Here is a 15,863-nt window from a genome sequence, read left to right as displayed (position 1 = left end):
TTGTGCTGCACCCGGGACAGAGTGCACCAACATTTAGACCTGACCACGCAATGTCACCTCCAGCCAGGAAGATGCTCCCATCAAAGGGCATGTGGACCCCACCCATCATGGCCTCTAGAAAAGCAGCAGAGGGGGCTGGGAGACCTGGAGGAAGGCAGGCTCTGCCGGTCTCTAACATCTCTCCAAGGTAACTCTCCCTGTCCCTCATCAACGTTTAGTTGTTTCATGAAATAGAAGAGAACCAACGAGGCATATATGTAAGAGTGGCACGGTTACATGCACATGGCAGCAAAGGAAAATATCCCTTTTGCTGAGGCAGCACAGAAATAGGAATAATGGTGCTTTCTGGCAGTGGCTCTCAGCAGGAGAATCATCAAGGCGTAAAGTTCCCTGGATGCAGCTCTGTCTGCACCAATGAATTCACATCTTCGGAGGTGGGGCCAGGGCAGCCATACCTCCTTGGAGACACGCACACAGGTCTTAGAATCACTTTGTAAAGAACAATGGCGCAGTGTGGGTTCCCACTAGCCACCCATAGGAAGGAATCAGCACAGATAGTGTGGTGGTTAGGGGCTGTCCTGGGGCCTGAGATCCACGGGTCATTAGTTCCAAGGGCGCAGGAGGAATGCTCCCTGAGAGGGAGGGCCTAGAGAGGGCTGAGCCTGTGGAAGCTGCTGCCCAGAGTGTGGGGCCAGGTGGGCTTCAGAGCCCCAGCTGTGGCTGCTCAGGGACGTGGGTGCTGATGGGAAGCACAGAGACCTGTAACCCACAGCATGGCTGGCGTCTGTCCAATCCAGTAACAACATAGGCTGTATCTCCAGGGTTTTCATTTCACTTTTCGAGATAATTCATTTTATTGTATTTTACATGAGTATTGGTACATGCATGACTAATAGTATGTTACAAAATAAGTAAGTCCTGCTGCCTCTCCATTGAGCATTTGAGAGGCAAGCATTCAGAAGGCAGGGGAAACCATGACCTTCTCCACGGGAAGGACACGTGGCCCACCCACAGGTAGCCACTGCCATATCCATAACGCGGCCACAGCTGTCCAGGGGTTGAAGGTACAGCCAGGGTCTGTGACGAAGGCCCTCCCCTGCGCCCCCCAGGCCAGTGCTACCCTGAGGTGAGGACTGAAGGCTGGCTGGATGGCAGTGTGGTGCCCTGGAGCGGCAAGGATGGGGTGCTGGGACAAGCCCAGGGCTACACAGATGAGGAGGGGCGCACAGGCCTCATTCATGAGGGGGAGTTCGAAGATTTCGGGCTGCCAGGAGGCAGCAGCACAGAGGAGCTTCCTTGCTGATGGGAGCCAAGGCCAATGGCCAAGAGGAAATGAGAACAGGAGGGATGAGGGAGTTTGGACAAAGTGGGAGATAAAAGCAGTCACTGTAAAAGGGGCACAGAGGACATGTGTCCTGTCTCTGCTCTGACACTCACTGAATTACCTAGGCCCAGTTTCTTAACCTCCCTGTGCCTCAGTTTACTCACCTGGAGATGGGAACCATACCTGTGCCATGGGACTGGGCAGCCATTAAGCCCTTACCAATGTCAGCCGCATCTCCGTGGTGCCACCTACAGGGTCTTGGCTCAAGTCCCCAGTATTCCTTCCCTGCCTTACCCTGCAAACAGGCTGTAGGGTGAGGGGAGTAGCAGGGGCCAGAACCCAGGACTGGGGTCTTGCCAGGACAATCAATTGAGAGACAGCAAGTGAGAGTCTTTACCACGAGGGGCTGCAGGTTTGTGAAGCATGGGCCATGTAGCTGGATGAGGAGGCAGCCGGGGGACAGGGAGGACAGAACAGAAAGCCTAACAGCCTTATGTGGGTGAGGAAGGAGGTAAAGCGACCAGATGCTGAGGTTAGCGCATTTGAAACAATCACAGCACACTTTTCCAGGTCCTATCTTGATGAGGGCCAGCACCTTACAAACACTGACCATGAAACCCCAATCCAACAGGAACTCGCCCATTTCCTGAGCCCAGTGGGGCTATCATCCATGCACACACATCAGCACAGGTCACTGCCTCCAGCCACCGCACTTTCTCGGGCACACTGACATTTCCTGCGACCTTGCGGAACGCAGTGCTGTGAGGAGGGGCCTCAGTGGTCTCCAGCAGTACCTGCTTGGAGCACCCCTGGAAACCTTCTCTGGAAGGACCGACTGAATGTGCGGTGTGCCCAGGACACCTGCCTTCACCACGTGGTCAATCGCTCTGGACACACAAAGGGGCCGTGTGGCCTGAGACAAGTAGTGGTCACTCACTGGTTTGTAAGGATTTTGATAAACTTCCTTTTAAAGTCTACGCATAAGTTACATTTCAAGATACATTGTTATTTGACAGCTTAAAATGTGTCATATGTTTAAGTAATATAAATGAAGAAACACATTTCACTGGGGAGTCTAAGTACATAGTATCCCAGTATCAGCGTCAGAAATCGCAGACATAGTATCACTTGAATGGTTTGACTGACAGCACAGCATGAGAGCAGACTCTTCCAATTCCGATTTTTTCATCCATAATTTGGAACCTCAACTAAGTTCTGAATTTGCTGAACCAATGGATGAAATAATTTTCCACTGCCTAAATTTAGAAAAATCTCAGAATGTGAAACTGTAGAAAGCACCTTTCCCCTTGAAAGTTCACACTCAAACAAACACAACATGGTTTCTCCAAAGTTTATTAAAAATCAAAGAATAGAAAAACTTTACATAAAAATATGTCCATTTAGCTTCATATTGTTGTCTGCACACAAAAAAAAATTGAAACATGATATCCTTTGTGACCACAGTGGTAGCCAGGCCAATTCATTTGTTCACCATGACGGGGTGGAGCATGGCACCTGTGCGTGTGAATCGCGCTTTAAAATGGGCACCCACGGGACACTGGCTGCCGTCCCCGCAGTGGTGTCCTTAGTGTATAGGGTTACAGTCAATATTGCTAATATGTAGAGATTAGTACAGACCTACATATCAGTTTTATAAATATCTCTTTATCAATAGGTTTACAATTTAAATATCTTTAAATATTCTGATATCTTTCATCATTAAGAACTGTAGACAAAATGTGCTACTCTATTCTGGAATGCCTCCTAGGGAAGCTGCAATCACAGCTGGCAGCTCTCAATGATAATATGGGCCAGTCCTGCTTAAAACCAAACAGACGTAGACATTTTAAAGCTTGTCCTTGCTGGGTGTCCATCACATTCAGATATCACTCTACATATCAATCAGGTGTCATGGTAATAAGTTTCTTGTCTCAACATACTCCACTAGTGGATTCCAAAGGCCAACTTCCCTTTAGAGTTCAGTGGTTGGACTCCAAAGGCCAACCTCCCTTTAGTGTTCAGTGGGTGGACTCCAAAGGCCAACCTCCCTTTAGTGTTCAGTGGGTAGACTCCAAAGGCCAACCTCCCTTTAGTGTTCAGCAGGGCCAATACCCCATGTTAGAAATGGGAAGTCAGACCTATGAGATGCAGCTAACTCCCAGGACAACTGTGGTGCTCCAAAAACTCAGGGTTAGGCAGGATGAATATATTCTTGTTCAAAAAAAGGTAACAAAGACAGTGGTTGTCATGGCAGAATACACTTGCATAGTATACCTGTATGCTTCTCAAGTCAGGCGCCAGCCCTCCCAGCCCGACACTGAGCTGTGCTCTCCTGCAGTGCATTAGGAATACTCCCCACAGTGCGCTGAGCAGCTGAAGCACTTTTCCTATATTTGCTGAGCAGCTGAAGTACTTTTCCTATATTTGCTCTTAACAGAACGAATGCATACTGCTACACAGATTCCTCAATGGAATCAACATAATTCCTTTCTCCACATTCCTAAACTGGGCACCATTGTCCGTCATGATCCTCACCAGCCCCATCATTACAGGCTGTTATTACTAAAGCTGACTGAAGCATGTAGTTCACATTTTTTTTTTTTTTTTATAATGTGACAACCTCTTCTCCCCTTAGAAAGTTATACTTCTGGCACTTTAAATGCTGGATTTGTTGTCTAGTTTAAAAGAACCAAAAACCAAAACGTTAAAACTCCATGGTCAGAGCGAGACAATAGGCAGGCTGGACGGCAGAACCGGCAGGCAGCTGGTCAGAAGACTCAGGGGCCAAACCCCTTCAGAAAACTAGGGGGCAACTCGGCTCCTTCATCACAAATTGAGAGGCTTCCCCTCTGACCCAAAGAATAAACATAAAAATAAACCCAAGCCCCTCACTCATGGTGTTTGCAACGGTGCTCACCAGACAACCAGCCGACTCTATGAACCCAACTTAGAAAAGCAACTTGGGAAAGGACCTAAGCTTGTTTAAAAAAATTCCCTCTTCCCTTAAATATAACTTATGTGAAAATAGGAAATTAAATAAAAAATATCTGAGTTATTGCACAAATGATAAGTTTTCAATATTTACATAGAAAAACAGTTCTGAAACTTGAAACAAAACGTGAGGGCAGTAAAACAATGTGACCTCCATCCATCTGCCGAGGAAGAGCCGATACAGGGTTGATCTCTGTGGCTCTGACAAACGTAAAATAAAAACACCCAACCTCGAAGGAACAGACACGGCTGAGAAACAAACGCCCAAGCCTACTTCACCCCCTGCAGCTCCAGGTCCAGACCTGCTTCTGGAAGGATCCTGGGAAGGCAGAAAACAGCGTCCACGTGGAATAAGGCTTCACAGATGAGCTGTTCTTTAAGATGGACGTGACCACCACACAAGGAACATGCAGAGTGATCAGCGGCGGGTATTTGAGGGGCCCGGCTGATGTGCTGGATGCTGGTCTCAGTTCCTGCCAGGCGCCGAGGCCACCCGAATCAGTCTCGGAAGGGTGGTGGCCAGGAGGCGCCACCAGGAGCTATTATCTGCTGAGACTGACAGGCAGGCTGTCCCTCGTGTGTGTGTGTTTTTTCCTCCTCCAGCTGGTACGGTTATACTGGTGGTGTCCTCGGTTGCCCACAGGGGGTCGCACACCTCCACTGCCCACAGAGCTGTAGCTGCCGCCTTGGCTGTGGTTGTGAGAGCCTTTCATGGCCAGCTTCATGCCACTGTGCTGCTGAAGAGATAAAGAGAAACAAAGAGAAACAGCACAATGAAGGGTGGCTTGGGAACAAGATACACCACTGCCATGGGAGACTCGCCCATCCCAGCTCCTGCGAGCTCAGCCTCGGGGCAGTGAGCCTAAGCAACAAAGGATCTGGCTGGAGTGATGGGGGACAGTGATAAATGTAGCAAATACAGACCATGAGGGCCCAAGGGAACATCGGCCTCAGACACTACCCTGTTTCTACCGGAAGATGCCGGTCACAGCTCTTTCAAACACCTAGGCACTTCATAAGCACAGGAACTTCACAATGGACTGTTTTCTTATTACTCAACAGTTTCTAATGTGTGGGATTTGGACTTAGATGAGCCACAGGGAAATGGAGAAGGGCACTGGCAGGGACCCCAGGGCCTAGAAAGCAAATGAACTTTGGGCCCTGCCAGCCCACCTCGCCCTCTTGCATGGTGCCAGGCAAAGCACTGGGGAGTGAGTGATGCTGTGGGAATGAAAAGCACTGCAAGGAGCCGCATCAATATTTGTTCTAGATTCTATTTGCTTCTTGAAAACCAAAGTTTTTAGCACATAAATTAATAGATACATGGGAAAACAAAGTATTCTTCACTTCAAATCTTATTTCAAACTTCAATTTTATGCTAAAAATTTCACTAGACAAATTAAGAGAAATATATTTGGAAAGGAATTAAGCTATATTAAATTTTAAAATAATTTCTTAACACTTTTAAAGTTTTATTTGTTACAAGGGAAAGCAAACATGAAGCTGAATGATCAGAAAACAAATTCCCTTTTAAAAAGTCTCTAGAGCCCTGGCCAGTGTGGCTCAGCGGACTGAGCGTCTGCCTGCGGACTGAAGGGTCCTGGATTCGATCCCAATCAAGGGCACATGTCTGGGTTAAGGGCTCAATCCCCAGGAGATCTCTCTTTCCCTCTCCTTTCCTCTCTGAAATCAATAAAAATACATTTTAAATACACACACATACACACACAAACACACACACACACACACACACACACACACACACACACACACACACACACTTTAAAGTCTCTGGAATCCTCTCTTTGGCAGAGGCAGCAATTAAGTGCCACCTATCATGAACCTGCTGTGGTAGGTGCCAGGGGCCTGCACCGGACAGGAGACCTACCTTATGATACAGATGAGGGCTGGAGAGCGGGTTAGGAGACGCAGATGGAATGGCCGGGGAAGACATGTGGTGCACAGCCTTCAGTGCTGAAGTTCCTTCAACACCAACTTGTCTGCAAGGAATGGGGGCCACGCCCAGGGTCGGCGGAGGTATAGTAAACCTGGTCTAGGGAAAGAACCAGAGACACCCATAAGGCACAGAGCCAATACAGGTCAACCATTCCAGGTCCGGGGCCCAGTTTGTGTTTGACTATAACAGCCGTGGGCAAACTACGGCCCGTGGGCCGGATCCGGCTGTTCTATCTGGTTCTCTTGCTCTCCCCACCGCTCCTTTACTTTGAATTTATATTAGTTCACACAAACACTCCATCCATTGCTTTTGTTCCGGCCCTCCGGTCCGGTTTAAGAACCCATTGTGGCCCTCGAGTCAAAAAGTTTGCCCACCCCTGGTAAAACCTCACAAGATTTTGTTTTAAATCAGAAACATTTATGTTCTGAAAAAGCAATCACAATATGAAGTAGACCTAGCAACCCAAGTCAGAATGTTTCAATATTTATTAAGACCAAATAACAATTCAAAAACCACAGCCATCAGAGTAACCGTCCCTTGAATCTCTGGAAACAGCCCATAGCAGCGACAGCCTGCAGCCGGCGCCGAGGCAGGCAGTCCCTGCCTCTCCTCCGTAGTTGAGGACTACTCCTATTTCTGCATCACCATTCCATCACAGCACAGAGTGCTGGCGTGAAGCCCTCTCCTCAGACTTTCCAAAACTGCACTACTCACATCTTACAGTCCTTTGCCCCACAGACCTCTGAAGAGTGATGGCGACCTTCCTTGCACGTTATCTATGTCACTTTACACTCAATTATAACCACACTGGAGAAACTGGCTTTACTCTTTAAAGTAAATTAATGTGATGGGTTTTATACATATACATATTCAACTGATATATAATTGGGAAGTTGAAACAAAATTTAGTTTTTTGGATATTGTCTTTCAGACTTCGAATTTTGTCTAAATTTAAAAAAGAGAGAACATATTCTAATAGCTGAAGTCCCTATAAATACTGCCTGTGTGAAACAATGTGAAAAAGCCAAAGTGACTATTACACTTGGTAAGAGTGTAAACTCTGTGATTCTCAGAAGAAACAGGGACAAGTGTCCATTTCTGCTTGAGGAAAGCATCAGTCCCTCTCTCTCTGACACAACCCCAGAACAGTGGTCTCACGCTGGGTATCAATGTAAAGAATGACAAAAGTTATATTCTAGGGGACCCACAAATGAGGGTAATTTCCTACGAGACAGAAATGTACCTTCCAAAGACCTTTAAAGTTCTTTTCCTAAATCAAAGTGTCAGCCACTCCTACACAGTTCCCAAGGACCAATCACAGGATGGGCACCAGTGGCCACATACCTGAGTGTTAGTTGTCATGACCAATGTTCTGGAAGTAGTGGACTGAGGCTTGCCACTTGGCATGGGCAAGGCGGTGGGCAAGCTGGCCAGCAGGGGAGTGGGTGCTTGCAGACTGAACTGGTAAACGTTGGGTGTTGTGCAGGGCGGGGTGTCGGAATCCTGTGAGCAGAAAGAACAGGGAGGGCTGTACAGAGGCGACTACTTAAGGTCCCGAAAGAAATGCCTGCAGCATACTTGCTATGCAAAGTTGCTAGAATCCCTCCATTACTGCTGTTCAACAGGCAGCCCAAAGCTGCTCACATTTGTTTCATTTCAAAACTGAAGGAAAATATAAAGGAAATACAGAAAGAATGCCTAGACTTAATTGTTTCATTTCCAAGTAAGTTGTTTAAAAAACTATTCAAGGAAGTCCACTGTAATTCTACCGTCAGTGGCATTACTATTCACAAGGGGCCACTGAGACTGAGGCTCACAGCAGAGTGGGACCACTCACTGCAGAACTAGGGTGGTCTCACATACACATAGGGAGTGATAAAAACTCCCTGCTATGGACACTTTCCACAGACACAGACCTCCAAGCTGACACACTCACAATGTCACTTCCAGAAAGTGAAGACACGGAAGACGCAGAGGAGCCCGAGGAGAGAAGCTGGGGGCAGGGCAGAGACAAGGTCAAGTGCTGGCTGTAGGGTGGCTCCGGGTCTCGGCACTGGGGCTGCTCCCCATCACATGCGTTTATTCGCTCTTTTATCTTAATTCTATTGTCTGTGGAAGGAAAACACAGCCTAGGTGAGTCACTTTCTAGGAGTGCATACATGTGGGCCTGATGGGACAGCCACCAGCCACAGATGTGACTGAGCTTTAAAATGATGTTAATGAGGCTGACAAATTGAATTTCTAATTTTATTTAATTTTTAAAATTATATTCTAGTTATTAGAAAACATTTAAATGTATTTGAAATAACTTGCTAGGTAAAGAGTTTTCAACTACACATTTTATGAAATCTAAATACAGGCAAGTATTTCTGGTGGAAATTTAACATGCTAATTGGGATGTGCTATAAGTATAAATACACACTGGATTTCAGATCTCGTATGAAAGAAGGTTCCAAAATATCTCAATAATTTTTATATTGATTACATTTTGAAATGTTAATATTTGAACACTAAATTGAATAAATCATATCAAAATTAATTTCACCTGTTTTACATTTTTAAGGCAGTTACTAGAAACTTTAAAATTCCATGTGGCACACATTATATTTCTTCTGCATAGTGCTGGCCTGTCTTACAGTTTTAAATTAAACTCTTAAAGAAAAACTAGGTATTTTTCTTAGTGTGAACAACGTCCCAGGAAGGAACAAAGAGATACTCCTGCATGAGTGGTCAGAAGGTGAAAGGTGACTGACTGAATTTCTCACCAAGGTCGGGAGCTGGGTGGACCTTGCTGCCCCACTTCTCCTTGATCCACCGCCGGTAGTCAATCACTTCCTGAGTTACCTTGACGATTCTTCCTAAAGTACTACAAAAGGACAAGGAGGGACATCAACATAGCACAACAGGACTGTGAAGCCATGAACCCTTTTCACTGGCTACTTATACTTTGCTAAGTGAAATACAGGAAAAAAGCTAAAATAATTTTTAAAAATACATGACTTCTGATGTTTGAGTCCAAACGTACTTTGAGATCAGAGTAAAAGTGGATTCACTTATGTAGAAGTTCTTAAACCTAACTATCTGCAAAAGACTATTTAAATCCAATGCCTAAGTAGGGAAGTCCACCCTCCCCACCCGCCATGATCACGAAGGTGTGAAATTCCCACTTCCCCTGCACGGTGAGAATGGGGAGATAGTACACCCACCATAGGGCCCCAAAGTGCTGCCTGAAAACACTGAGTGGACTGAGGCCACAAAACCCATGACAAGTCTACCACCACCAGCGCGGGGCCTCCAAACCTATGTATTCCATAACCCGCCCAAGGAACAGAGTCAATGGCACTTTCAACTACCACTTGTGACAATCACACCATTCTTCCTTCCATCCCCTGATCTCACTTTCCTTTCTCTGTCTCCCAATCCCACCACCTCCACCACAACAGCATGATCTGCAGATAAAAATAATTCTCACTAGAAATAAGTGTATATTGTAAGTGTTCCAGAATGGAGAATGATGGATAGCTGTGCCTGAGAGAGAAGGGGTGGGGCATGGGGCCTGGGATACACATTCCTGTAGAGCTGACTACCCAACATTTTGAAGACTGTTTCAAAAAAAAAAGCATCATGTTCCAAAGTTTTAAAAGCCAAGAATCACCTCCCCAAAACAAAATATTCTAAGGGGGAAAAAATGCTAACTCCTCAAATAAGAAATGTTCAACTCTTATCCTTGGATGAATCAAATAGAGCCATCCTGAGTTCCTAAAAGGTCTCCCTTTACTGATATTTTCAAGTTTTACTAAAATTTGATGGCACATACATTAGAAAACTTCATGGAAACAAACAACAGACGCTAATAAGGATGCAAGGATCATGCCCCTCAGCTGTGAACCCAACAAAGGTGTCAAATGACTTCTGTTACCTTTCCGAATCTCTGTTTGGATAGGACCTCGCAAGCGGTGACACAGCATGACTGAGTACAATGTACGCGTAATCAAAAACCTGTTTCACCTGCATGGCCCCATAGGAGCTCCGGCCAACATCATTTCCTGAAATAGAAAGGCAGCTGTAAAACTCTATCAAACATTTGAGCCATTATCGACGTTTTTTATTTTCTCATATAAAGTTATTCTGAATCAGGCCCTCACCACTCAGACATATCCAGACCCCAAGAGCTAAGCCAGATCAGGCACCTGCAAACACACCTTAATCACCACATGGCATCCCACGTTGTTCTCGAGCTGAGGGGCCTGATCTGCATCATCAGATCAGAGTCTACCTCCATGAACAGAGGAGATCTCACTCACAGAGACAGAGTGAGTTTATGAAAAAGTCAAGTAACTCCCCCCCAGGAGGCAAAAAACACAAGTGAGCCAAAGTAGCAACCTGAATCAGGCTGCCATCCCACTGACTGAGAGCACACTGTCTGCAGCAAGCAGTTAACCTGAGGCCTGCAGAGCAAATCCTCTTGGATAGAATGTTCCAGATCTGAACTCTGGGTGTTGGGCAGTAAATCAAATAAAGCTGCCACTGAAGTCACCAAGCAAGTCATAGTCAAGGAGATTAACCTTAACTTTAATTTACATAAAATTTCTTCACAAGTCAGGTAAGGATTTTTTTTAGAAGCGGTATTCTGAGTATTGGATTATCTTTTTCACACTTAATTATATAATACTAGAGGCCCAGTGCATGAATTTCATGCACTGGGGTGGGGAGGCACGGAAGGGGTTCCCTCAGCACAGCCTGCGCCCTCTCACAGTCTGGAAGCCTCAGGGGGATGTGACTGACCGATTGCCGAGGAGGCAAGAGGCACTCCCACCACCGCCACTGTGCTCGCAGCTATCAGCCAGGCTTGAGGCTGAGCGGAGCTCCCCCTGTGGGAGCGCACTGACCACCAGGAGGAAGCTCCTGCATTGAGCGTCTGCCCCCTGGTGGTCAGTGCACGTCACAGCAACCGGTCATTCCAGGTCATCCCGCCCTTAAGGTCAATTTGCATATTACCTTTTATTATATACGATTATTATATAGGATAACCTAGTGACAGAGTGGAGTTTTTGTTTTTCAAGTACATTTTAGCAAACACTGAAGACAATGTTTAACTTATTCTGTGTTTAACTTATAAACATGGACAGATGATGAAAACCTGCCACACCATGCTGCTGGGAAAATCACTACTGAAAAGACATGGCATAAATCACGGCATTTACGAACAACAGAAGAGTCAGTATGTTTTCTTTAAAAAAAATTTTAAGAAATAAATTTCGTACCCCAAAAGCCATAAAACAAAAATCATTAAATATGAGGATATTAAAAATATATAGAGAAGCTAAACAATAAAAAATACCAAATCCAAAGAACATATATGCATAACCCATGGAAACAAACAGTAATGGGGTGAAGGCCTGGGGGGAGGGCAGGTGTGGGGTGGAGAAGGTCAATGGGGAATAAAGGGGGACATATGTAACATTTTCAACAATAAAGATAAATCCAGGTGCAAATGACAAACTGGGAGATAAAAGTACAGCATGTACAACAAAGAAAGGCTTCCCTAACTTACACGGTCTCACAAAATTGGTAAGGGAACAGTCCAGCAGACACATGACAAAGCACATGAACTCACACAAAAGACATACAAAGGGGCAGTGTACCTGGAGCTGACATCTCCACCACCTTTTCTGTCACCTGTCCGTCACTGACTTTATCACCAACAGTAAGAACAGTGTCTCACCTAATAGATGCTCAATAAACATTTGTGGAATTGATAAATAACAATGTGCTTAACCTCACTATCATTAAAGAAATGTAAATTAAATGAAAATTTATATTGCATGACTTTATCAGACTGGCAAAAACTTAAGACTGTCACAAAGGTTGGGAATATGAGCACCCTTAAAAACAATAAAAGGAATAAAACTGGAAAACTGGAGACCTGCTTCAGGTTCTTCAAGGTGGCTGGCAATCCTTGTTACAGAACAGACCCTACACACATAAAAAAGGGGGTCTTGGATACACTGTTAAGTAAAAAACAAGTTGCAAATCTGTTTGTATTATATTATGCCATTTAATTGATAAGGCTGCAATATATGTAAAAAAAAAAAAAATGGGAGAAATATACACCAAAATGGGAGGGGACAATGGCATACTTTGCTTTTTCTCTACCACATACTTCTGGGAATTAAATGGTTTATGATAAATATGTAATAATTTTATAATAAAATATTAAATTTTTTCTTAATTTTCACCTTCTACATCTTTCTGGTTGACTACAGAATGTAAATAAAATTGCAACTTTGCAGTAAGTAATTAGAAGCGTTAAATAAGGAATTGTAAATTGTCACTATTAACTGTTAGGACAGTAGGAGTCCTAATGAACTGCCCTTGGTTCCCAGGGCCTGAGGATACACCACCACCACCACCACCACCACCACCACCACCACCACCACACCGGTGCACCGGGGAAGGAATGCCCCCACATCGCTTGGGGCAAGTTCAGAGCAAAGTGCCATTACCAGGCAGCAAGGGGTCCTCAATGCACAGCATCGAAGGTCTATACCCGCTGGTCATGGCTTTCATGATCTCTTCTTTGGCAATATAGGCACCGCCTTCTTTTATTCTAATACCAGTTTTCAAGTAATTAAAATTTCTTCCATAGAGTTCAAAAAATTCTACAAGAAGCATTCCAAGGTTTTCATCAGCTCTCCGGGCATCAATTCTTGGATGCAACTGTAAAAGCAATGAATTCAAGTCATTTCTAAAGAAGACTGCATGTGATGAAATCTGCTATCTAGTGATCTCTTCTAGGACCGCCCTCAGCAGCACCCACTCACCCACAGGCACTGGGACGCTCAGAGCAGTTGCAAAAGTCAGTAACAGAGCCTGGTCAATAAAGAGAATTCAAAAGAAATAAAACCTTCTACCTGAATGTTTTTGTTATGTTTCAATTCTTTGAAACTGGTAGTCTATATAGCAACTTCCTACAAACAGACATCTGATTAACCACAAGTTCCCAATCACTGATGAGTGGGCCATATTCTGCACAATTTAGCGTCATCTAAATCAGCAATTTCCAACTGGTGTGCCACAGAATTTTTAAAACATGCAATACCTGGCTATTCAGTCAGGGGCACTGACCTCTTCTCCCTTAGAGCGGGGTATGGGGAACATTTTTTTGCCAAGGGCCATTTGGATATTTATAACAGCATTTGCAGGACATACAAAATTATCAACCTAAAAATTAGTCTGCTATATTTGGTCAAACATTTAATTAACTCACCCCTAATACCTTGGCAGGGCCACATCAAATGATTTCTCAGGCCTTATATGGCCTGCAGGCCTATGTTCCCCACCCTTGCCTTAGATTGTCAAATGAAAAAAAAAAAAATTACAACAGCCAACACAACAATAGTCATCCTATGTGAATAAATCAAAATTATACCTATCTTTTTTTGTCAGATTGGCAAAAATATAACGTATTTTTTGGTGTGCTGCAGAATTTTAGTAACTAGTTTATGTGTACCATGAGATAAAAAAGTTGAAAACTGCTAGTCTACATGGTGGAAGTGATTTTACAGATTCTAATCTTAATTTCATTGTTCCAAAATACAACCAAAAGGGGGCAGTATTAAACAGTATCACAGAAAACCAGAATGCAAAAGGATTAATATTAACTGTGTATAGTAATTTAGTATTGTATCATAATATTTATAGCAAACTTGTCATAGAAATTAGCATCAGCCTCAGTTCAACGCCACCATTTCTTTAAGTGGGTAACGGACTTTTTTTGAACCCAAGTCACTGTTTACTGACACCTTCCTGAGTAACTGATTTAAGAGACTCGAATCTGAGCAATGCATACCTGTGCTGCCCATAAGGAAAACCACGAGCTACATATGGCTATTTAAACTAGAGGTCAGGTGCACAACATTCATGCGGGGGGGCGGGGGGGGGGGGCGCGCGCACGGGGAGGGGGTCCTTCATCCTGGCCTGTGCCTTTTTTCAAAGTCCAGGAGCCCTCAGGAGATATCCAACTGCAGGCTTAGGCCGCTTAGGGGGATCAGGCCTGTCGGCAGATGGATATCATTAGTGCTGCTCTGGAGGCAGGAAAGGCTCCCACCACCACAGCTGCGCTCACCAGCCGTAAGCCCAGCTTCTGGCTGAGCAGTGCTCCCTCTGTGGGAGCACACTGACCACCAGGTGGCAGCTCCTGCATTGAGCATCTGCCCCTGGTGGTCAGTGCACATCATAGCAACCGGTCGTTCCACTGTTCAGTCAATTTGTACATTTCCCTTTTATTATATAGGATAAATTAAGACCTATTAATTAAAAAATTCCATTTGTCGGTCTTGCTAGCGACATGCCCAATGCTCAGTAGGCATCTGGCCCATTGGCTCATGCTGGACTGTAAAGGCAGAAAACACTGCCAACTGCATAGAGTTACACTGGACAGCACACAAAAATGAAAATCCTGATAGAAGCACAATTTACAAGACAGAGCTCCATAAGGAATCCTGAAAGTATTTTTAGGGTTCATAACTTTGACTTCTGAGGATATGCATACTCCAAAGGCACAAGTGTAGCATTCTTATTTTTCCTTACCTTACTCTTTCTTATTCCTTGCCTTCTAGTCAAAATAAAATACCTAAGGATTACCCAGGGCGAGGCTGAGTTTTCTTATCTCAATTAGCCATGAAATGAACTCAGGTGCTACAACTCAGTTTTGAGGCAGGAGGGGCAAGGCACTAAAGAATGTAGAGCCGAAACCGGTTTGGCTCAGTGGATAGAGCGTCGGCCTGCGGACTGAAGGGTCCCGGGTTCGATTCCGGTCAAGGGCATGTACCTTGGTTGCGGGCACATCCCCAGTGGGAGGTGTGCAGGAGGCAGCTGATCGATGTTTCTCTCTCATCGATGTTTCTAGCTTTCTATCCCTCTCCTTTCCTCTCTGTAAAATACCAATAAAATATATTAAAAAAAAAAAAAAAAAAGAATGTAGAGATGACAAAGACAATCCCACCCATGCTAGGCAAGGCTCCTAGGTCACAGGAGAGCTGCGAGGATCCCATGGGGTAATTCGACAAAAGGCACTTAGCCAAGGGCAATAAAAGTAAGGAGTTGTCATTATTACAAGGCTACTAAAATAGTTCATATCAGGAATACATGACAAAGTAAGCTAAGAAGAGATGGTTATGTTACTTCAAAATCATGTCCAAAAACTAGGGAAGAGTGGCTATAAGGGCAGCACTGTGGAGGTGAGAGTGAAAGATAAGTCAATGGGATTAAAACTGTAAAAAAATTCCATTTTCCTTCTGTGTATAGCATCTCTGCACAGACCCAAAGAAGTCAAAGTAACTGAAGGCAGTGCAACCAGGAGTTGTACTGACTACTAGCAATTTTCCTGATGCAAAAATGACCAAATTCTGGACATAAAACCCTCACTAAGCACAAACACAAATACAAAATTAATAATAAACCTGGAGAAAATGTGTTGTGTAGCTAAAATACATAGGCAAGATTTTGTAAAGCACAGAACGCTTCATTCAAGAAAATATAAATAATGTTTCAATTAACTTAGAGACTACTCTGTAGTATAGTGTATCA

The 15,863-nt window shown here is 44.5% G+C and overlaps 1 protein-coding gene across 4 annotated transcripts in view; it reads right to left on the bottom strand.

Moving 5' to 3' along the window:
* Nucleotides 1-3,294: 3,294 nt before the first annotated feature.
* TENT4A (terminal nucleotidyltransferase 4A) overlaps nucleotides 3,295-15,863 on the bottom strand; it is a 40,128-nt gene continuing 27,559 nt past the window's right edge. The window contains exons 7-13 of one of the 4 annotated variants that reach the window (XM_080679473.1): nucleotides 12,779-12,992; nucleotides 10,192-10,318; nucleotides 9,038-9,138; nucleotides 8,209-8,381; nucleotides 7,617-7,775; nucleotides 6,204-6,368; nucleotides 3,295-5,052 (exon numbers count right to left, since the gene is read on the bottom strand). In XM_080679473.1, the coding sequence (XP_080535599.1) occupies nucleotides 4,858-5,052; nucleotides 6,204-6,368; nucleotides 7,617-7,775; nucleotides 8,209-8,381; nucleotides 9,038-9,138; nucleotides 10,192-10,318; nucleotides 12,779-12,992 (1,134 nt within the window). In that variant the 3' untranslated portion in view covers nucleotides 3,295-4,857. The remainder of the gene's footprint in view (nucleotides 5,053-6,203; nucleotides 6,369-7,616; nucleotides 7,776-8,208; nucleotides 8,382-9,037; nucleotides 9,139-10,191; nucleotides 10,319-12,778; nucleotides 12,993-15,863) is intronic. The other 3 variants (XM_080679470.1, XM_080679471.1, XM_080679472.1) reach the window with 3 other exon arrangements.

This window comes from Plecotus auritus (genome assembly GCF_963455305.1).
Source record: "Plecotus auritus genome assembly, chromosome: 7".
In the NCBI taxonomy this organism is placed as follows: Eukaryota; Metazoa; Chordata; class Mammalia; order Chiroptera; family Vespertilionidae; genus Plecotus; species Plecotus auritus.
The sequence above is the reverse complement of the archived record's forward strand: the minus strand, read 5'-3'. Positions and strand labels throughout refer to the sequence as shown.